A 22,238-nucleotide genomic window follows, 5' to 3' on the forward strand; every position below is an offset into this window, starting at 1 on the left:
TATAAACTTGAAACTTAGAGAAATCCCACAGTTTGCTCATATTTCTTTTAAGGGAAGCTTTTCATAGTTACTTTTTGAAACATACACATTATCTGTTTGGCTTGTATTTTCTTGGTAAATAATTTTGTTCATGTTAATAGAAAGTCAAAACATAGCGTTATTTATGGAAGAGACACTCTTTACCAAAATCAATCTCTGGCCCTATAGGCAAGTTACTAGAGAATTCTTCACTTTTGGAATAGGATATAAGCTTTAGCAAATGGTCCATCAAGGCCCCTAATGGCAGAAGTTCTGAATGGAGAATCTGGCCAGTTGGAGCTCTCCTGCCCCAGTTTGACCTTGAGAGGGACTACAGCTGCTGAGACCCTTTAAATCACAGGTGACTACACATGTTGGCAGGTTTTTCCATCGGCTGTTTTACTCTTACTAAATAGTATTTCCTACCTTTCTCCTTCCTTCTAGGCATCTGTAGGAAGAGAGAATTGGAGCAAGTATCTTCCCCTTTTTAGATGCATTTGTGCTGAAGGCGACTTTGTTCACTTCATAAAATATTACCTGAAAGTTCTTGAGCCAGAGCTGCACATTAACATAGCAGTGTAGTGTTTCTGCTGTATCTAGACTGTGCTTGATAATAAGGTAGTCCATCCATGCCTGGGCCTGTGTCTGAATTGTCTTTGAATTTTTATAGATAAACACTAAATATACAAAACAAGTTATAGTGAAGAGACATCTGCCTTCACTTATACCTGTAGTTGCATTTTTACATCACAGACAAACGTGTACACAATTATCTTAGGTGATTTGATATGCAGTTGCCTATTTTATGTGATTTACAGTTCTGAGGCGTCCTTGAGGATTTCTAGGCCCATCATAGCACTATTTTCCAAAAATCTGAAAATTCAACTGATAATTTCAGATAAAATACTTTCTAAATACATTTTAGGTACCTACCACTAGTATTTCCTAAAGGTATATGTAGCTTTTAGCTCACAGCTTGTAATGCATCTTGGCCAGGGCAGAGATATGTGAAAAAAATGCTTACAGGCCCTGCTTATGACAGCTATACATGGCTGTTAGTCTGGAGTTCGTGTGTAATCCCAGGCATATGCATTATTTATCTGTAAACACATAAAGGATGAAATTAATTAAGATGAACTGTGAAAACAAATTGACCTGTACTCCTTTTGTTTCATCCCAAAATACTAAAACACAAAGCCCTCGTCTTCTCCCTCAAACCTATGCTTTATTTTTATTCAAAAAGACTCCTTGTAGAAGTGAAGTTACAATGTTGCATGTAAATGAGAATACAACTTTTGGGTCAAATATCAAAGAGGGAAAAATCTAGATCTAGGGACATGTTTGTTTTTTAATTTGGCTTTTGAAGATAAGCACATGCGCTGAAACTGCTGTTCCGCTCTGACAGGTGTTTGCAACCATACCCCTCACTTCCTGTCTGGAGGTTCACACATCACATCTTACTTTATTGATCAGAATAATTGTGCCTAGTAGCACCTCTCCCTGGCAGGATTGAAATATAGATGAATAAGTAAGTAAACACTTAAAAATGTAAATAATGGTAGGCAGCCTTTGACACAGCATCAATGCCAATTTCATACCATTACCATTTTTTTTTTTTTTTTAGCATAGTGATAAAAACGGTAAAAGTCTTAACATTGAGCATTGGACAAAAAACACTCTGCTTTCTTATGGTAGTGCCTTTATCTAGGACAGTGATCTTGGCTGGGCAGGCTACGGGATCTCATGTTGTGTACATCCTGATTTTACCCTTGCCTTAGATATTTCTTTTCAGGTAAAAGGTCCAACTGGATTAATTCCAAGAGGAAGTCTGTATGACTCAGTGGACTAACGAACAGCTGATTTTAAGATTCTGAAGATTAGAGGCTCCTGCACTGTAATTCCAGCTCTCTGGCTTGGAGTGCAGGTGATCGGGCAAGCACTCCCTGTCTGCATGGTGTGGTCGGCCTTTCTGGAGGGCCAGCCTGCCTGCTGCGCTGTGCGTGCACTTGCAGGCGCTGCTGAGGACCACTGGAGCTTGATGTCCGGAATGTGCTCCACGTGGAAATATAATTACCCTGTCATCTGGAGCAAGAGATTTTAATTGTTAGAGAGTTGCTCCATCCCCTAGTTTAACTTTGACTGGGATTATATATTTAAGAGCTGTTTCCAGGTGTTTCCATGCTCGGCGTAATGGGGCATATATGTGAGGCTCAACTTTCATACTCTGTATTCATCCCTGGAACAGCTACCAAAGACGCTGATGATACCTTAGCTGAGCTGAATAGTGTGTATCTGCCTCTTGTGTGCCAGGCACCATGATAGGCCCTGAGTGTCTCAAACAGGCGGTCCCTGTCTTCACGCAGTTTACAATCTAGTAATCAGATCATACCTAAGTATAGTTCGTAGGACCCACATTTTAAAAGCAAATGGGAATGCCCCCATAATATGCTGAAATAAAAAAAAAATCAAATGGGAATGTGTATTACTCATATTTAATGTGGATATTTTATACGAGTTAATTTGGACAGAAAGTAGGGTAAAAGGTTCACAAATATCTTGTGCCTGTCATGTAGAAGGATTAGACTTACGTTGTGCTGCTTGAAGGTGGAATTAGGTTTAGTACATTTAAGACATGTCTTAACCCCTAGTCGTTTAGTCAACAAGTGTCGGACACGGTAGTAGCTGCTAGAGACGCAGTGCTGAATAATCTGCAGTCTCTCCCTGGATGCAACGTCTAGTGAAGGAGACACATTCAGTAACTAATTACACTTAGTTAATTGGGTTGTGGTAAGTGACACAAAGAAATATAGGCTGCTGAGAGTATATGACAGGGGACCTGACCTAGTCTGGGGGGTGGGAAGTGGAGTTCTGGGAAGGCTTCTCTGAGGAAGTGATGTTTGAGCTGAGAGTCCAAGGATGAAGAGTAGGTTTAGGAGGAGCGCCGGCAAGAGTCTCCTAGGCCCAGGGACAGCTTGTCTGCGGTGCCGAGGAACTGAAAGGCTAGCCAGGCAAGGTAGTGGGAGGGAAGGGATGGTGGCGGGCGGTGAGATGATGCAGGCCCACTCAGTGCTGGTGCCCTCACTGCTCCTGCTGCCAGCCCTGCCTCACAGAGCTCCCCCAGCAGTTGTGTGTGCCCACGCTGCCCCCAGGGCTGTGCGACGTATCCGCGCATTTAATCCCCACATAGCCTTCTGAGGTTGATCCCATTATTATTCTCACTTGACAGATGAGGTAACTTAAGGTTAGACATTAGAGACTTAAGATAAATAGCCAATGTTACACAGCTAATAAGTGACAGAGCTTGGATTTCAACCCGGAACTAAGTCTAGAGCCTATCCTGTCCATTCGTTTATAGCTCTAATAGACATTAACAAAGGCAGAGATTACAAGTTCAGCACAATATAAAGAATTTTCCAGCAGCCAGCTGTTCAGAAACGTAGACAGGGAGAAGCACGTGCTCCTGATGATTATAAGTGTTCATTCCAGTGGAAACCAGATGGCCACCTGTCAGGGACAGAGTAGAAGGAGCTTGTACCAGATGAACCCCAAACCCCCTTCTGATTGCATCTGGGATTTTGGTTAATTGTAAGATTATTATACACATATGTGTGTCTCTGTATATGTTTTTTCCCTTTAGTGACCATGAAAGACACCAGGTTGACAGCACTGGAAACTGAAGTACCAATTGTCCCCCGAACAGGTAAGGGATAAACAGTCCAGTGGCTGGAGGAAGGTGGGAAGGAGTTAGTTATCTTGCCCTTGGTTGTACTAGTACATAGATGCTCTTTTGCATTCAGAGATTTAATTATTGTTTCAGCGACTTGCCAGGAACCGGACCGTCTAGGGCATGAAGTAATTAGTCAAATTACTGATAATTATTAATTGCTTATTTAGTGCCAGGCACTGTGCTAAGTGCATTATCTGCGTTACTTGTTTTCTTCTTCACAGCCACACTTTCAGTGTATCCCTGTTTTACAGAAAATCTGGTTCAAAGATGTTAATGTAATTTTCCTAAGGGAGACTAGCTAGTGCTTGGTAGACCTGTGACTCAAATCAGTTCTGTCCAGCAGCAAAGTTTGGCTTTAACTGTCAAATTAAATGGAAGCCTGTGTGCCGGCACAGGTCAGTTAACTACTGGTTCTTAACTCTAGCTGCACCTTAGAAATCCACATGGGTTTATTAAAAAAAAAAAGACAACACCAAATGTGGTATTTGGTCCCCACCCCTTAACCTGCTCTGGAGTGGGGCCCAGGCTTCAGGATTGTGTAAGCTCTCCAGATGATTCTAATGTAGACCCTGGGCTGAGAATCCCTGATCTAGCAAATGAGGTTTTGCATCTTATCATGGCTATATCTGTTAATTGTCTTAAATTAGTTTTGGGGGATAAATTATATGCTATAGGGGCTTTTAGGAGTTGGAGGAATCCCAAAGTCTCAGAATATACCTTTCATAAATATTGAGGCCCTGGCATTTCCGTGGAAATGAATTTAGTCTTAGTGACCTAACTAATGACTGAACTGTAATTTCAAGTTTACCAGCAAGAGGACCAAATGCAGCAGAGTTATGTGTGTACAGGAAGGGTATAGGGAAGATAGGGAGTTGTTTGGTCTACTGTCTTTATACACGGATAGCTGATGTGACTTGTGTCATGGCTCGGTGGTTGCTATTTACTGTATTCTGTTGTCTGCCTGTGTCATAGGAATTGTGCAATAAGGTAGGGATTTATTTTTGTCTTATAGATTCATATTGGTTCATAAACAAGGACTTAATACAGATTGTAGACTAACAAGAAGGTGGAAGTATCGTTCTCTCACAAGTAGGGAAAGCTTTCTGAGTTTGACTTTTCATTTTCAATTTTTTTATGTGTACTTAATGCTGTTCCATTTTTATTTTATTATTTTTTAAATTTTTTTAGAGACAGGGTCTCACTCTGTGACCCACGCTGGAGTGCAATGACATGATCATAGCTCAGTGTAACCTCCAACTCCTGGGCTCAAGCGATCCGCTTGCCTCAGCCTCCAGAGTAGCTAGGACTACAGGCACACGCCACAACACCCAGCTAATTTTTTAAATTTTTTTTTATAGATATGGGATCTCACTCTTGACCAGGCTGGTTTTGAGCTCCTGGCCTCAAGCAGTCTTCTGCCTTGGCCTCGCAAAGGGCTAGGATTATAGACGTGAGCCACCACACCTGGCTGCGTTCCATTTTTAGAAGTCCACTGAATGTGAATTTGAACCTAAAGTCAAGTGGTCAAGTGTTCAGATCATTGAGACGCAAGCTGAATATCACCATCGTAAAATGTAAATTCTGGGATACAGAAGTAAATCTCAAGATTTTTAAAAACATTTTTCATGGTTACAATTGTATTACATTTTAGTGGTCAGATTTTAAAAGTTTGAAATTTTAATGTAGGAGAATATTTGTGAGCACTATCAGCTGCGAAATTGCTCCTGTGGTCACTTGTTACACGTGTGTGATACTGTCTTTAGCTGCCACACTTAGTCCCACTGTTAACCTTTTTGGACAAAGCAGAATTCAGGGAAGTTTCTGGTAGATGGTTTTCTAGAAGGAACCTTGTACGTGGGATTCATAGCTTGGCAAGCCTCAAAGATCCTTCTCTTCAATTACTAAAAATTGTTGGCAACCTAAGCAATCATCTTTTTTGGAAAGAAATCTAACTCTTAATAGCATTTTTCTTTTTTCATGTAGGCTATTGTTTATAGATACTTTTTTCCTCTTTTTAAATAATTTTTGGGTTGGATGTGGTGGCTCACACCTGTAATCCACACCTGGCCCAAGTTATTTAAATTTTAAAAACATTTGGCTTAAATAGCATGTACCGTTATTTATAAAGTTATCTAGCTAAACTACTCTTAATGTTCATATTACTAATATATTTAACTATTTGAAAGTTTTTAGTTGTTTTTAATATAAAAATCACATTAATCATTAATTGAAGTTTTTACTTTTATAATAATAAGTATATATTTTATACTTAAACTGACAGAATTTCAACTTACTACACATAGAACTTGGGTGTTTCATCTAGAGTGTTTTACCTTTATTCAAAAGTGAATATTCAGATGTTAACTTACTGTTAAATCTTCTAAATAATTCCTTGTCCACATCACTGATGTTATGTAGCTGGGTGCAGTGGGAGTGCCATGAACGTCGTTATTTGGTCACACACACAAGGTCAAGGATGCGAGAAACGTTGCTGTAAAGGCATTTGACTGTTCAGCCTTCAAACCTTCAAAAGACCAAGGCCAAACACAAATATCAGGGTATATAGAGACTAAAATTGAACTTTGGTAAATCCCTACTTTCCGTGCTTGTTGAGATCATAAGCATTCTGTTTGATCAAGTCTGATGACCTCCTGTAGAACTTAAACTTGGTTCAAGGTTCCTCGTGAATTAGAAAGTAACTTTTATTCAAAGGTGGTGACTAAGACCCTTGCTGCTGCTTTGACCTGAGAGACAGCCATGCAAGGATGTGGGAGAAGAGCATTGCAGGCATAGGGGGAACAACAAATGCAAAGGCTCTGAGCAGTTTTCATATGTTTGAGAAGACCAAGACTAGAGCAGAGAAATGAAGAGGCAGAGGGAGGTTGAGGGGTTGATAACTGGCTGGATCATGTGCAGCCTTGCAGGCTACTTGTGAGTTTGGCTCTTATTATCTCCATGGGAAGCCACTGGATGATTTTAAACAGGGGAGTGATAGATTGTGATATTCCTATTTCAGAGTCTCTTGTGGTTGGTTGCGAATGAATTGCAGGGTAGTGTGAATACAGCAGGGAAAGTAGTGAGGAAGGCTGCTGCTCCCTTGTCTCCAAGAGAGAAGTGATGGGGCTTAGACAGAGGATAGCAAAGGAGACAGCAAAATGAGTGGGTTTGCTGACAGGTTAGACATGGTGGTGGAGGGGTGGAAGAGTCAAGGATGTCATCTGGGTGTTTGCTTTAGACTGATGGTAGTGCCTTTTATTGAGTTTAGAAGATGGCAGAGTAATAGGCTTTGGAGTGGGGAGTAGGCGTTGGAGGTTATGACTGCTTTATATGAATAGAGTCATCTATAGCATGACACTGTGGCACGTGCCCACTAAAGATAACAAACTAAGTGGAAAGTTGCTTTAGCATGTAGGGTACAGAAATGTATTCACCAGATAATGTCTTTTGACTTCTCCTCTGTGCTATTTTCTTTGGTGGCTTACTTCCAAAATGGAAAAGAGACTTTCATGGCTGTAAGTGGATGCTTCGATGTGTCTGTGGTGCTAATCTTTAGGTGATTTTTCCCAGCCTGTCCTCCAGAGGCTGTAAAGTGTGATTAACATGTGTTTGTCCCATCCACCACCACCCCACTGACTGCAGTGAACTGGTCCCTTCCCTCCTTTGGGTACATACTGAACATGTCCTTTATTCTACTAGAATACATGTAGTTCTTACATTGCACTTTCTTCTCTGCTTAGCACCCTGCACTTAGTATACCCTCAAGAAATATTTGAGTTTAAAAAGGAGAGAGATTCTAGTTATGGGACTGACTCCGGAAGCTTATGATTTAACTCTCATGAGGGCTTTTTAAAGTATCAGAAATGCTTGAACACGGGTCACTTATATGAAGAATCTCACACAAAACCCAAGATTTATATTTTTCCTGGAGATTAAAAAATATGGCGAAATAGTAGAATTTTAGAACCAAAGAGAAAAGCTTGTTGCCAAAAATGTTCTAATGTGTTTTAAAATAAAACCTTCTGAAAAACAAGGTAGGTAGTCCAAGCCAGTTAGGCCATACGATCGCCAGGTTGTCTGGATGGGCGCCCTCCTGCTTTAAGGCTGAGCCTCTGTCACTGTGCTCTGGGGCAGCCTGCGTTTAAGGACCTGATCTCATGTTGTCGTCTTCTGACTACACAGAAGACAAGCTCAGAGTCTCATTAAGCCGAGAGTAGGTAAGTAACAATTTTATTGGAACAAAACCAAACATAGGAACAAAATAATTTTAAATTTATAAACTGCATTCTTTATCACTAATTGAGAATCATTTGTGATTTATCTGAAGTAGAAATAAATATGGGGGTTAGCTAGATAAATGTGTTATTAAAAAGTCATCTTGAAAGTGGTGGCCCAAATATTTTTACTAGTATTTTTTATGGTGATATACATGTACTATTTCAGTGAGTGTTTATTTGTACCAGGTACTGCGCTAATTTCTTTACATACATCATCTCATTTAATTTTCTCAGTGAATAGTAAACCTGTCAGGTTGGTATTATCTTCATTTGTAAGTTTAATTTAATTCAACTCAGAACAAGATGAAATTTGTTTTGAACCCTTACAATAAAATCTTACCAGTTGTGGTCTCACACTTCTGAGCCCTTTGAAATTAACTTCCTTTGTGATTTATCTGTAAGATTTATATTTATAGGTATGAGCCAGCAGCTTCCTACGTCATGATTTGCTCTCAAAAATGCATTTAAATGTTTTGATTTTTTTCTGGCTAATGAACTTCTGATTTACCAAGAGCCAAATCAGTGCCTTTCATTTAATTACAATCAGGTTGTAATTAAATGAGAGCATAGATAATATTAAGTTAATATTTGACAGTTTCTGGGGTCATTGCTAATTTAAACTTGGCATCCTTGCAGAAGGAACTTAAGTCGCATTTTTGATTGGAGTTTTCTTTAATGTAATGTTTCTCGTATAGGACTTGTGCATCACTTATGTAAGAATCACCTGGGGTGCTTTATTAAAATACAGATTCCCTAACCCCAAAATTCAGTCTTGGAATGAGCCCAGACTGATGCTCACTGAAGCTTAAGAACTGCTACTTTTGCTTACTCAAAGAAAAGCATATAGGAATATATTTTAATATGGCTGCAAATGACATGTACAATCATGTAGAAGGCCTGGGAGTTGGGCCATCTAAGTTCTGCTTTACCATGTGATCTTGACAACATTATTTATCCTTTTTGGGTATCCACATTACTACCATTTGTAAAATAAGGACAGTGCCTACTTACTTCACAGTTGCTGGACAATCAGAACCACAAGTTAGCTTAATATTACATTTAAGGGCTTGGGGCTTTGGAGTCAGGCAGATGTGGGTTCAAATACCAATTCTTCTCCTTTGCTTTTGCCTCTTGCTAGTTTTGTGACCCAGAGCAAATGGCTTGATCTCTGGGGTCAAAAGTACCGCTCACATGGTAATAGTATAAGGAGTATATTCAATGATGTCTGTAAAAAGTGTATAGTACCTGTCTCACGAATGGTAACTGTTATGACTTGTTTTTACAAATACAACTTCAGAGACCAAATTGGGGAGAAATAATCAATCATAAGTGTATATAGTAACACTTGGGGAATGAGTTGCTTTTTGTATATCTAGATAAGGCAGCTAGCTGTTCCACTACCATAAAGAGCTGGGGTTTTGAAGGGTAAGTTTTTGAGGGTTTGCCCTGATGGTACCAATCTTTCCCTGTAACCAGTGGCATTTGGGTGTGCACTAGATGTCTAGGACAAGTAGTGTGCACTAAAACAGAGTGATCCCTGGTTCATGCTAGGTGTTAGACTTAATGGGCTTGTGACCTAACCAGCTGTACTAACTTTTAGATATTGATGAGATTGTCAAGAAGGAATTAGTATGGTTTTAGCTCTTTTTCTGAAAACAGTTTGTCTACTTTTTAGATCAATGATTTGAAATATAAACATAGTCTTAGCCAAAACCCAAGGTAGAATCAGAAGTAGGAATAAGAACTTATATATATGGCCCTGTCATTAACTTGCTGTGATGATCGGTCTTACCGTTGTCAGTTTTTTAGGTTATTCTCTGATTGTTGCATTCCATGGAACTCCTCTTACTTCATAAATTTGCTAATGAATTATTCATACACTGTATCTTCTTTTACCAGCCAAACTGATTGACTGTTTGAATCAGAAAGTTCTGGCCAAACTTTTCACTGCATTGGACACATTCACTGGTTTGTCTTACAGGTAGTTTTTTGTGGGGAAAAATGGGGCCATTTAGTCACACTGTTCGTCATCTTTTTTTCTCAGTCTGGTAGCAGCCCCGATGAAGAGCCTTCAGAACCTTTAATGCATGTCCTGGAGCTGACACAGCACATTCGTGTAAGAGGATGGCCCAGCAAGCGAACGTCGGGGAGCTCCTCTCCATGCTGGATTCCCCCATGCTGGGTGTGCGAGATGACGTGACAGCTGCCTTTAAGGAGAACCTCAGTTCTGGTTAGCAAAGTAAAAAATCCCTTTTAAGCTTATCTGCTAAAGAGAAGAGATTGACCTAGAGCTGAATAGAATCCTGCTGGTAAATTTTAGTTTTCATCTTCTGAAGAGTTTTTTAAATCACCAAAAGAGAGCATACATTGGTTGATTCACTCTGTATGTGTTTGAAACTTTTAATTGTGGAAATAAATATACACCAAGACAGAAGTAAGAGTCACACAGTGAACCCCATGAACCCAGTTTCAGCATTTCTGCCATCTTGCTTAGTCTTACCTCCCTGACTCTGCACCACCCTCCAAAAACTCTAAAGCACACCCCAAATGTATCATTTGAACCGTAAATCATGTATGTGTTTTTAATATGGAAAGTGTTTAACCTCTCTTTAATCTAAGAAATACAAATTTAAACAGTACCCTCTTTTACTTATCAGGTTGGCAAAAATCAAATACTGATCATAGAAACAGGCATTGTTAACAGGAGTATAAATTGTGTTCAGCCTTTTTGAAGTACCTGTCATCAATTTGAAAACATACCATTTGGCTCACTAGTAGGAATCCGTATCTTATATCCTTGAATGAAATACAGTAAAAAATTGGAAAAGCCCAGTATCCTTCAGTAGGTAAATGGTTAAACTATGTAGAGCCACGCAGGGGGCGCTAGTAGGTCAGCAAAAAGAATGAGATAAAGCTGGTCGCTGTGGTGCATGCCTGTAATCCCAGAATTTGGGAGGCTGAGGCAGGAAGATCGCTGGAGGCCTTGAGTTCGAGGATGCAGTGAGCTTTCAATGTGCCGTTGCACTGCAGCCTGAGACCCCCACTCTCTTAAAAAAAAAAAAAAAAGAATGAAATAGGTCATAGTTGCTGACACAGGAAGGTGTTTACAACACATTGTTAAGTGGAAAGAACATACATGTACGCAAACGGAATCTGTATGGATGTGAGAGCTACACGTTTGTGTGTGATTATATAAGTAGGAGGGGGTTTGAAAGGACACAAACCAAACTGAAGGGTGTAATCTCAAGAGTGGGAGGCAGAAGGTAAGGAGGACTTTCACTTTTATCTTACGTACTTTTATACAGTCTGCATTTTTAACAGTGGACATAGATTATTTTTTTGTAATTAAAACAATGAAGAAAAGATAGCATTTCATATGCATTTATGGCTATTGAGGCATATAACCTTGGAATTATCCTATTGTTAAACCTAAATAAAGGAGACAGAAATGTAGTGCTACGTAAAACTTTTGGTGGCATACAAAGAAACATTTTCTTTCTTTTTTTTTTTTTTTTTAAAGAAACATTTTCTGGATTTGTGACAGGCAAGTATTTGAGGTAAATTTAGAATGTTAAAGGAAATAAGTATCATAAATCGCCCTTTTCTTTATTTAGACCGTGGTCCTATGCTTGTAAACACCTTGGTGGATTATTACCTAGAAACCAATTCTCAGCCGGTATTGCACATCCTGACTACCTTGCAAGAGCCACATGATAAGGTAAGCGCTGAAATATGATAGGGCATTTAATACATTCTCTAAGAGTAGTGTAACAGCTTCTATGCAGATACACTGTACAGTTTGTCCAGAGCTTATTCTTTTAACTTCTGTATGCCACAGACATTGTTCCCAGATTATAACTGCATAGAAAAATAACTTGTAAGACCCATGTTTCCTGAAAAGCTTACAAAATAAAACATATTTTAGAGGTTTTTAAAGATATTGTTGTCTAAAGAAATCCAGTAATTCCAATACTATAATTGTATAGGGACGATTTGACCCACAGGTACCCACCTTTCAAACCATGCTTCCAATAGAATTTTTAGACTTTTATCAGTACGGGAACATCTCAGTGCAGGGAATTAACATGGCAAATGAACAAGTCCTGTTTCCTAGCACCAGGCACTTGGAGGGCTCCCTTGTGTTTTCCTTTTGTTTTTATTTTTGTTTGTGATAAACAGCTAACAAAGCATTGTAATCGCAGACTTTGGTAAATCTTGAGTTTGTATATGAGAGAAACTTCACTAGAATTTGAAAAGCTTGCCATTGTGTGCCTCTCATAATACATCTTGCTTTTTTCTTTACTGTGGGCTGAATTGTAACTTCTCCTACTACCTCATTTGTATTTGGGGCCAAACCATGTAGGCTGAGTTGCTTTAGTAATAAGTGGCCTCTTTGTACTTCCAAGAGAGGGGCTGTGAAGTCTCCTCCCCTCTTGCAGATCTGTATTATGGGGATCTTTTTCATGAATTGCAGGCTGGCTAACCCCTCTCAGGCCAAATGCAGCAATGTTTGTTTGCTAATATGTTTTTAAAAATCTTGAATTTTATCTCTTTACCTGCTTGGCCCTCAGTTTACATCAGTGGGAAGACTTGAGATACTCGAGTACATCATTGCTGCCTTTATTTTTGTCAACTTCATATATCCTGTGAGGATTTTCCTTGTTCTTTTACATTTTCAGCACCTCTTGGACAAAATTAACGAATACGTGGGCAAAGCCGCCACTCGTTTATCCATCCTCTCGTTACTGGGGCATGTCATAAGACTGCAGCCATCGTGGAAGCATAAGCTCTCTCAAGCACCTCTTTTGCCTTCTTTACTAAAATGTCTCAAGGTAGGATGTTTGTAAAGGATTTGAATGAAATGGCTTTATGAGTATAGTTCCTGAAATTTTTAGCGACTTAAAACTAGCAAGCTAGATTTTAACTTTTAGAATTTATAAACTTCTAGGCATTTGGTTTTTCTCAAATGTAATATAGTCCAGAGTGGGTACTTAGTAAGTTCTCAAGTATATCACAGTGACTGTCGAATATCTTGTTAACCAAATATGGTAAAATTTCAATCAGATGGGTTCAATGTTACCTTATTCCAGACATCTTTGATTTCATCATCATTGAGCCCTCCCTCAGTTAAAAATACGCTGGAGTCTCTTTTGGGAATCCCTGTTTCTAAATTCTCATTTAGCCAATAGAAAAATGGCTTTAACTTTCTTTTAACCATTTAGGAGTATGTTCTGGTTGCAGCTGTAATTGAGATTTTATTGGTCTTACTGAGTTGTGTTCTATTTTTGCACTAAATTTAGTGTATTTTTCTACACAGGGAGTCAAAACCTAAGTAGAACTTTATGGTTTTAGTTATAACAGTGGCTTGCTGCAGTGCTCGGAGCTATTTGCTTAATGTCTTTTAGTTCCTGGACTTGTTTCCTATCTATACAATAAGAAAATGTGGTTAATATTAACTGCCTGTACCTCACAGAGACATGACACTGTCCAGTAGTGTTTGTTCCAGGATGGCAGTGCCATTGGATCTGTCTGATACAGCACCATGCACATTGATTTTTGTGTCTGCCAAGACGGGTAATTGTTTTATTATCCCTAAAGGTGGCTTCCAAGGAGTCACATTGATAGGGTAGTATAAAAATGTATATTTAATGTTAAGACAAAACAGGAACAGTTTTAACAACTTAATATTTTTTAAGCAAATGGATTGATGAGAATATAATCCAGTTTTGAGGCACAACATTTAGTTCAGAGAGCAAAATACTTATCCTTTCCAAAAGGGTAAGCTTTGAATATTAATCACAGACTGTTACCCAGGTCTTCAGTTAGAATGTTATGATAAATGAAATTAGTTAGTTCCTTTTGCTGGAATCATTATATATTCCCATTATATTCTCAATTCTCCTACCTAAATCATCTTACTAGATATCTGCCATAACAAAAGGCTTGGTGCTTGATATAAAAATTAAGTATATTTAAAACTTTATTTCCAGACTTGTAGATTCCTTTTCTAATAGGAATAATGGATGTCTTAGCCTGCATGGTAGTCCTTTGATTACTATCTTGTTTTATAAACCCAAACCTCAGCTACTTGGCAAAGAGCCATGATTTAATTATGGACCAGGTGAGCTCTGTAGCTAGTCAGAGTTGACTCATCATCTGTTGGATGTTAAATATCTTCAATTAGCCTGAAGTTATTTGACTTAAACTATAGGCATGGTCAGAGGTTTCCATATCTTTTTAATTTGCTGATCTTTAAATATTGCTATGAGTGAGCCATTAAGTTGACTTGTTAGTGCTGTATTTCTTTATAGCACTGTATGTTAGTAATATCTTCTTCCGTTATTCTTCTGTCGTAGTCCTTTAAAAAATATGGAGTTACTTGTCATTGTGTAGTGTTTTTTTTTAAATGACATAACGGAAAGTAAATATCTTAGGGTGTGGTTCAATGAATGAAAACAGAGCCTATGTTCTGTTAAAAAGCAACTTCTTGTGCTTTCATCCAAGTGCTATAAATAAAACATCCTAAGGCTTCAGGCCTTGGGAGTCCCCAAGTCCAGTTTAAGCTCATCTTCCAGGTGCATCTGTGTAGGTATGTTGTGAGTGTCCTCACAGAGTCACTGCGGTAGAGCCGGGACTCAGGAATTTTTCTGTTAAGTCTGTTTTAATGTCCCCTCAAAATCCTTTGGGACATGAGCATGTGTGTGAACTTCTGATCTGTGATTCCCTCAGTATTTAGAGCCTCATCACATACTGTGCAGTGCTGATCCTGGTGCTCTTCCTGATGGGTTTCTTGTTTGACCCTTCCTTCTGCAGATGGACACCGACGTGGTCATCCTCACTACAGGTGTCTTGGTGTTGATAACCATGCTACCAATGATTCCACAGTCCGGGAAACAGCACCTTCTTGATTTCTTTGATATTTTTGGCCGTCTTTCATCTTGGTGCCTGAAGAAACCAGGTACAGATCTCCTAACGTGCCCATCAGATCTTACGAGGTGAATGCTTTCATTGTTGATTAACAGGTTATATGCTGTAAGGCAGTGGTCCCCAGCCTTTTTGGCACCAGGGACTGGTTTCATGGAAGACAGTTTTTCCACAGATTGGGTGTGGGTTGGGGGGGAAGCAGAGCTCAGGTGGTGATGTGAGCGATGGGAAGCGGCTGTATAGACAAAGCTTCACTCACTTGCTCACCGCTACCTCTTGCTGTGCCCCTCCCCCCGCCCCCTGGTTCCTAAGTTTGATGGAAGACAATTTTTCCACGGGTATGTTGGGGGGGGATGTGGTGGAGCTCTGTGGCCTGGTCCACAGCCTGGGGGTAGGGTACTACAGCTGTAAGGGATGGACATGTAAAATTTATAGCTGAAATGAATGGTTTTCTCTAGAAAGAGGAGGCAGCACCTTGGGCATGTCTACTATAGGCACATGTAAGAAGCATGACTGTTGAGATACCTTCCTTATTCTATTGACTTAAAAGGACTGGTGTCAGAGAAATTGATTTGGTAGGATATAAAACTACTAATTTTTGGTAGTCAGTCTAGAAAACAGCTTCTGTCTACATGGTAGCATATAGGACTAAGCTTGTGGGACATTTTTATTGTACTCTGTCCGTTGTGATAGAACTCAAACATCTGGTTCTGAGAACGTGTTCATTGTATCTATAGGAGGAGGAGGGAATGCAGCATATCCTAATTAGTGTTCCGGTTCCAAACGCGGTGGGTTTTTTCATGTTGGCCGGTAGCATAGCTCTATCAAAGTGATTCCGAAGCTGTAAGCATGTGAAATTCAGAATATTTAGGTAATCCCAGCATGAGATATTTATATCAAAAGGATAAAATATGTAAGACCTGTGAGACAGAATGCTGTGGCTTCCTGTATAGGATTAAATAACAAGCACAGGTCCATGTGGTGCCAGCTTATTTAGCAGGATCATCTTGGGGAGAAAGGTATGTTTCATTTTTTTAAAGTTAAAAATTCCTTAAGTTTTTATTCCTGGTACCACTGTCACAATTTACAGGGCAATATGCCTGATGTAATGAAAAGAAAAAGACAAAACTACAACAGATAAAAGACCTCAGGAATGTACATCTAATTGATATTGCATTGCATTAATTGATACCTGCACTTTCTGCAAACTATGGTTATGACAGGCCTGCGTAAGCTGCAGCTTTCCTGACAACTCTTCACTCTCTTTCCTACTAAGAACCGTAGCCCTTTTCTGCTGTTTTTAGAACCTTCTGCCATGTCTACCACCTCCACCATTAGATCCATAACCACCACCACAGGGACTGCCTGCATCTCTTCTACCAAAACTGCTCCCTTTCATGGGTCCGTAATTTGATTCCTTTTGTCCACTATAATTTCCAGAATCATTGTAGTTCCCACCACCACCATAGTTAACCACTGCCAAAATTTTCTCCTTCGTCGTAACCATCATATCAGCCACCACCGCCACCATATCCACCACACTGGTTTCCATATCCTGGTCTACCACCACCATGGCCCCCTCTACTACTATAAAGGACCACTGCTTTAGTTTGCCACCGTCACATCCTCTGTAACTAAACCTCGCTGCTACCACCTCTGCCACCATAGCCTCTTCTTCCACCAAAGTGTCCACCACAGCCAAAATTACCTCCACCACCTCCAAAGTTTCCTCCATGACCCGTAAAGTTGCCAGATCCACCTCCACGACCTCTTTGTGATCCAGCAGACTGCATCTCTTGTTTAGAAAGGGTCTTTTTCATTTCACAATTGTGCCCATTAAGAGTGTAGTGTTTCTGAACAACAATTTTATCAACTATATCATGATTTTCAAAATTTACAAAAGCAAATCCTCTCTTTTTTCCATTCTGCCTGTCTTCCGTAACTACAATGGTTTCAGTCTTGCCATACTTTTCAAAGTAGTCTCTCAAGTTATTAATATATTCTTCAGTATTTTCTTTAAAACCACCAGCAGGCTGGGTGCAGTGGCTCACACCTGTATCCTAGCACTTTGGGAGGCTGAAGTGGGAGGATTGCTTAAGGTCAGGAGTTTGAGACCAGCCTGAGCAAGACCGAGACTCCTGTCTACAAAATATAGAAAAATTAGACAGGCATGGCATGTGCCTATGGTCCCAGCTACCCTGGAGGCTGAGACAGGAGGATTGCTTGAGCCCAGGAATTTGAGGTTGCAGTAAGCTATGATGACGCCACTGCACTCTAGCCAGGGCGACAGAGCAAGACCGTCTCTCAAAAAATAAAAATTAAAAAAAAACCCAGCAAAAATTTTCTTCACTGTTAGATGGGCATTAGGCTTTCTGTAAAGCCTCTCCAGAGACAGATTCTGTGAAATCCTCTCTAGAAATAGCTCTCTGGTTCTACTACCTGCCCATCAGCCTGTGTGGCCCAGAACACATTGCTGCATCTGCCTCTTCAATACAAGAGTCAATCACAAAACCAAAGCCCCTGGAACGTTTTGTTTGGGGGTCTCTCTACCAGATAATCTATGAGTGTACCCCATTTCTCAAAATGTTCTCCTAAACCACCATCTGTAGTTTCAAAGCTCAGGCCACCAATAAATAGTTTTCTGAACTGCTCTGGTTCTTTTGGATCATGGCCCTCCTCCCACTGGTGGCGACGGTGGCCTTGGTCAAAGTCAGGCTAGGGGCACCTAAGTGACACTTTTACCTCCATTTTGAGACCAGACTCACTTCTTCCAACTCAAGTTCAATATGGGACTGAGAAGAAGAGCCATCTGTCCATTATTATGCAGGACCTTTATGTGCCCTGTGGACACAGGGGTTTCCACAGGGTCTAGGTAAGGCTAAATTAACTGAATTTTCAATTTCTCCCATTCTTTGCTCTTTAAGCTAATTTCTAGGTAATAGCGTTTTAACTCTTAGTTATAAATCTGCAAAACTAAGACCACATACTGATTTTAAAAGGTTCTCATACATTCATTCGACAAATATTGAATGCTTGTTAAATGCCAGGCATAGTGCAAAGCACTGAGGGTACAGAGATAAGACAGTCCTTTTCTCAAGAAACTCATACTGAATTTGGCAGTAGAAAAGTATAATTACAATTTTAGGGAGAGTAACTATCATGAAGATAGTTCAGTACTGCAAGAATGTTTGGGGTTCTTTCTGGGGAACGACTGGAAAGGAAGGCAGAGAGTGGATCAGTAAGAGCCTTCATGGGTCACACTCAGTAGATTGGAGTTTATCCAAAGGCCATAGGGAGCCATTGGTGGATTTTAAATAAGGATGTCTGCTGTGTTCAGATTTGCATTTTAGGAAACCACTTTTACTATCTTTGGAGTGAGGTGAGAGTATACATAAATCAAAAGTCTCAAGGCTGCAGTGAGCTACGATCGTGCTACTGCACTCTAGCCTGGGCAACAGAGCTGGACCCTGTCTCAAAAAAAAAAGAAAAGAAAAAGTCATGCCGGCAGCCACGTGTTCGTGTCTGTTTTACACACCTCAATCTTGCTCAATCTTGTGTCCAACTAAGAGGCTTCTCCTAACGGTTTCCTTTTTTAGGCCATGTGGCAGAAGTCTATCTCGTCCATCTCCATGCCAGTGTGTATGCGCTCTTTCATCGCCTGTACGGAATGTACCCTTGCAACTTTGTCTCCTTTCTGCGTTCTCACTATAGTATGAAAGAAAACCTGGAGACTTTCGAAGAAGTGGTCAAGGTAAATTAAAACTGCTTGTTTATTTGGTATGTAGCATACTATTGAGACAGGCTGCATTTATCCCTTTCGAATTAGGTGGTAGGGAAATTTTGAAAAGAAATTCCACTTTCTCTGAAATTCCCCCTTATCCATAGGCAACCACTAATCTACTTTCTGTCTTTATAGATTTGCCTATTCTGGACATTTCATGTAAATGGGCTTATACAGTATGTGGTCTTTTGTGGCATCTTTCAGTTAGTATAATGTTTTCGAGGTTCCTCCATGTTTTAACATGTATCAGTACTTCATTCCTTTTTATTGTCAAATAATATTCCACTGTTTGAATATACCACAAACGTTCAGCCCTTTATAATTTGTCAACCCAAACTCTTCTAGCCAATGATGGAGCATGTGCGAATTCATCCGGAATTAGTGACTGGATCCAAGGACCATGAACTGGACCCTCGAAGGTATAGAAACTAAACTACCTAGTGACAGAATTCTAAAGAAGCTCTTGAGAGATTGAAAATGTGATCTAAGCAATGTCTCTGTTGAGGTATTATTTGGGAATATAGGTATTCTACTTACAGAATCATTCCATTTGGAAGGACTTACACAGCTGAGTGCCTTGTATGAGTCTGCAACATATTCCTCACAGTTGGAGGACTGATAGCTCATTCAGCAGAGTGGAGCAAGTCGCAGTGCAAGTGCCTGTCCCCCAGAGCTCCAGAAAGGCTTGTGCCTTGGTGGTGCCAGTGACAGTGTGAGGAAGGAGGCGGAGTGTGTGTGGCTGAAGCCAAGTGGGTTGCAGAGCATCATGTGTTGAGTGGTTGGGCTCCCTGAGGCCCTTTCTCCATCCCGCATGGCCAGGTGACTACTGTCTGCCATGGGGCCCTGCAGAAGTTCCCAGGTTTGTCCTCTGGAGAAACTGCACCTGTGAGGCTCCTCATTTACGGGTACCAGGCACGGTGGAGAGTGGTGCTGAGAGCGAGACTGGAGGGAGGGAATGAAAGGGAATTTAAAGACACACCTGTGGGAGGTGCCGTGAGTTCCCTCTACTCTTCTCTGGCTTATACTTCCCAGCTAGGGGATTGGGCCATTTTTGGGGAAACTGACCCACACATACTGACACTTGAGTATCTTCCACTGAAAAAGCTAGCTCATTGCCTGCTTCCCCTGCTGTGAATTTTACCTCTCTACAAAGCCTGCCTCTGCCACACAGAGCCTTAGTCAACTTAAAACAGCTTGTTGTGAGATCTATGTAGAGAAGTATAGAAAATGCCTATGTGCAATTTAATAATAACACACCAACACATGTAGCCAGTACACAACTTAAAAAATAGAACATTACCAGTTCCTTAGAAGCCCCCTCTCTGCCTATTCTCTGTCCCACCTCAGACACAATTACCATTCTTTTTTGTATTAATTGTTCTCTCACTCTTTATAGTTTTACCATGTTTTGTTTGGAAAAGCTGGTTGTGAAGCAAAGCCTGGCTGAGGAAAGGGCAGTTCTGTTGCTGTTGCATGAAGGTTTCCAGAAGATGAGAGGAAGACCACTGTGTCTGGGTCTTGGTCAGGTTTCTCCTTCCTTGAGACTTTACAGCCCCTTCTGGGAAGTCAGTGCACAAGGTCATTAGTGAGGCCTGGGAAATGTATGGCTTAACCTCGGCAGAGCGTCTGGCAGGACTCCTAGCAAGGGCCAGGTACTGGATGTGCTACTGAAATATGGCAGAGGGAGAAGACTGCCCTGTGTTGGCCACTTCAAGCTCTCAGGAATAGGTCAGAGCGGAATTCTTCTGTGGGATAAAATGAATGTCCTCAGCCAATCTGGCAGAGAAGGGAGAGTAGGAACTCCATCAGTATGTAGTCAAGACAAGCCAAGTTCAGACAAGTTATCTAGGCCAGGGTCACCTGTCTCTGTCCCTTGGTTAAAAAGATCACACGGGGCAGCAGGAGCTTTGATAAGGGCCTGCACCTTGCCTGTCTCTTGGCAGGTCTGTTCTGATCTGAAGTGGTTGTCATCTGTGCCTAGTACCCACCTGTCATCCTGCTTTCCTGGGGCTTCCCTCTGCCTCTCTCCTGCTCAGGATCTCCCATTTCCTGTATCTCATGCCTTCTTTCTCAGTTTGCTCTTTTTCTGATGGAACACATCCTCTGTCCTTTTCAAGGAAGGATGCGGTTGTTGAATTGTTTGGTGTAGACTTCCAGGTTGGGAGTCGGGCTCATTTAAGTAATCTGAAGGCGTTGTTCTGTGGCCGCCTTGCTTCCAGTGTTGCTGTTGAAATCCAAAGACATTTTGTTTCTGATCATCTGTATCTGCTCTATTTTTCTCTATGGGGCCGGTAGAGTGTTCTCTTTGTTGTCATAATATTCTGAAATTTCCTAGTGATGTGCCTTGGTATGAGTCTGTTCTTGTTCAATCTAGAAGCTCTTTATGTTCTAGGAAATTTTCTTTAGTTATTTTGTGCTTGATTTTCTTTACTCCATTGTGTCCGTCTTTCCTGCTAGAAATGCTAGTGCAGTCATGTGCCCCATAACTACATTTCAGTCAGTGATGGACCCCATATACGACAGTGGTCCCATAAGATTATAATACCCTATTTTTACCATAATACCATGTACCTTTTCTAGATATGCAAGTACTTGCCATTATGGTACAGTTGTCTGCAGTATTTGATACAGTAATATGCCATACAGGTTTGTAGCCTAGGAGCAGTAAGCTATACCATATAGCCTAGGTGTGTAGTAGGCTGTACCATTTAGGTTTGTGTAAGTACACTCTGTGATGTTCACACAGTGATGAAATTGCCCAATGATGTATTTCTTGGAACGTATCACTGTTGTTAAGCAACACATGGTTGTGTGTGTGTATTAATATATATATTTATATATTCAGAGTTTTCCTTTCCCTGCATAACCTGTTTCTTCTAAGCTGCTTTCTTTTCTGTTTTGTATTTTTTTAAATCCTTGACGCTTCCTGCAAAGATCCAGTAATCTCCTTACGTTTGCACAGGGAAACTAAAAAGCTTTGTTCACGATGGTGTGACTTGTTCACTTTCAGCTTCTTTGTATGTTCAGCTGAGTATCTGTTAGAGATGTCAGTTTTGTTTTTCTTCTTGAGCTTGTCAAATTTTTTAGAACAGAGTCATCTGATCCTCAGGCTCATAAGGGTTTGGTTGCCACTGGGGAGAAAGGCTGGTGGTGAGGGGTGGATTGTTGGTCTTGGCATTCAGAATATATACATTCACTTAATCCCTTCGTTCGGAATGGTACTCATGCTCTCAACTATTTCTGGAATACTTTGTCCAGAAACTCCTTGTTTTACTCTCTCTAGAGGATAATCCGGATTTCTGATATAAAAGAGCTGTTGCCTGGGAGCGTGGAGTTGAGGAAGGATCCAGGGGCTCTCCCTGCTCCTCTACCCATTTTCACTTGTCTTCTACGTTTTAGCTGCCCTCATCCACCTGCCGCTTCTCTAGGCCTTTAGCATTGTAAGTGTTCTGCAGTATAATCAGGTTGACTCTTCGCTTCGAAAAAGTGGCAGCTTGGGATTTTGCTTTCTTGA

The 22,238-nt window shown here is 40.5% G+C and overlaps 1 protein-coding gene and 1 pseudogene across 1 annotated transcript in view; one reads left to right on the forward strand and one right to left on the reverse strand.

Annotated features, from left to right (window-relative positions):
- Nucleotides 1-22,238, forward strand: part of TSC1 (tuberous sclerosis 1) — a 52,169-nt gene that overhangs the window by 7,522 nt on the left and 22,409 nt on the right. Inside the window, exons 2-8 of the mRNA XM_012639825.1 lie at nt 3,656-3,718; nt 10,064-10,249; nt 11,634-11,737; nt 12,699-12,851; nt 14,833-14,977; nt 18,540-18,694; nt 19,070-19,143. Coding sequence (XP_012495279.1) covers nt 10,144-10,249; nt 11,634-11,737; nt 12,699-12,851; nt 14,833-14,977; nt 18,540-18,694; nt 19,070-19,143 — 737 coding nt within the window. The 5' untranslated portion in view covers nt 3,656-3,718; nt 10,064-10,143. The remainder of the gene's footprint in view (nt 1-3,655; nt 3,719-10,063; nt 10,250-11,633; nt 11,738-12,698; nt 12,852-14,832; nt 14,978-18,539; nt 18,695-19,069; nt 19,144-22,238) is intronic.
- LOC105806501 lies at nt 16,244-17,691 on the reverse strand (annotated as a pseudogene).

This window comes from Propithecus coquereli, unplaced genomic scaffold (assembly GCF_000956105.1).
Source record: "Propithecus coquereli isolate 6110/MARCELLA unplaced genomic scaffold, Pcoq_1.0 Scaffold142, whole genome shotgun sequence".
Lineage (NCBI taxonomy): Eukaryota > Metazoa > Chordata > Mammalia > Primates > Indriidae > Propithecus > Propithecus coquereli.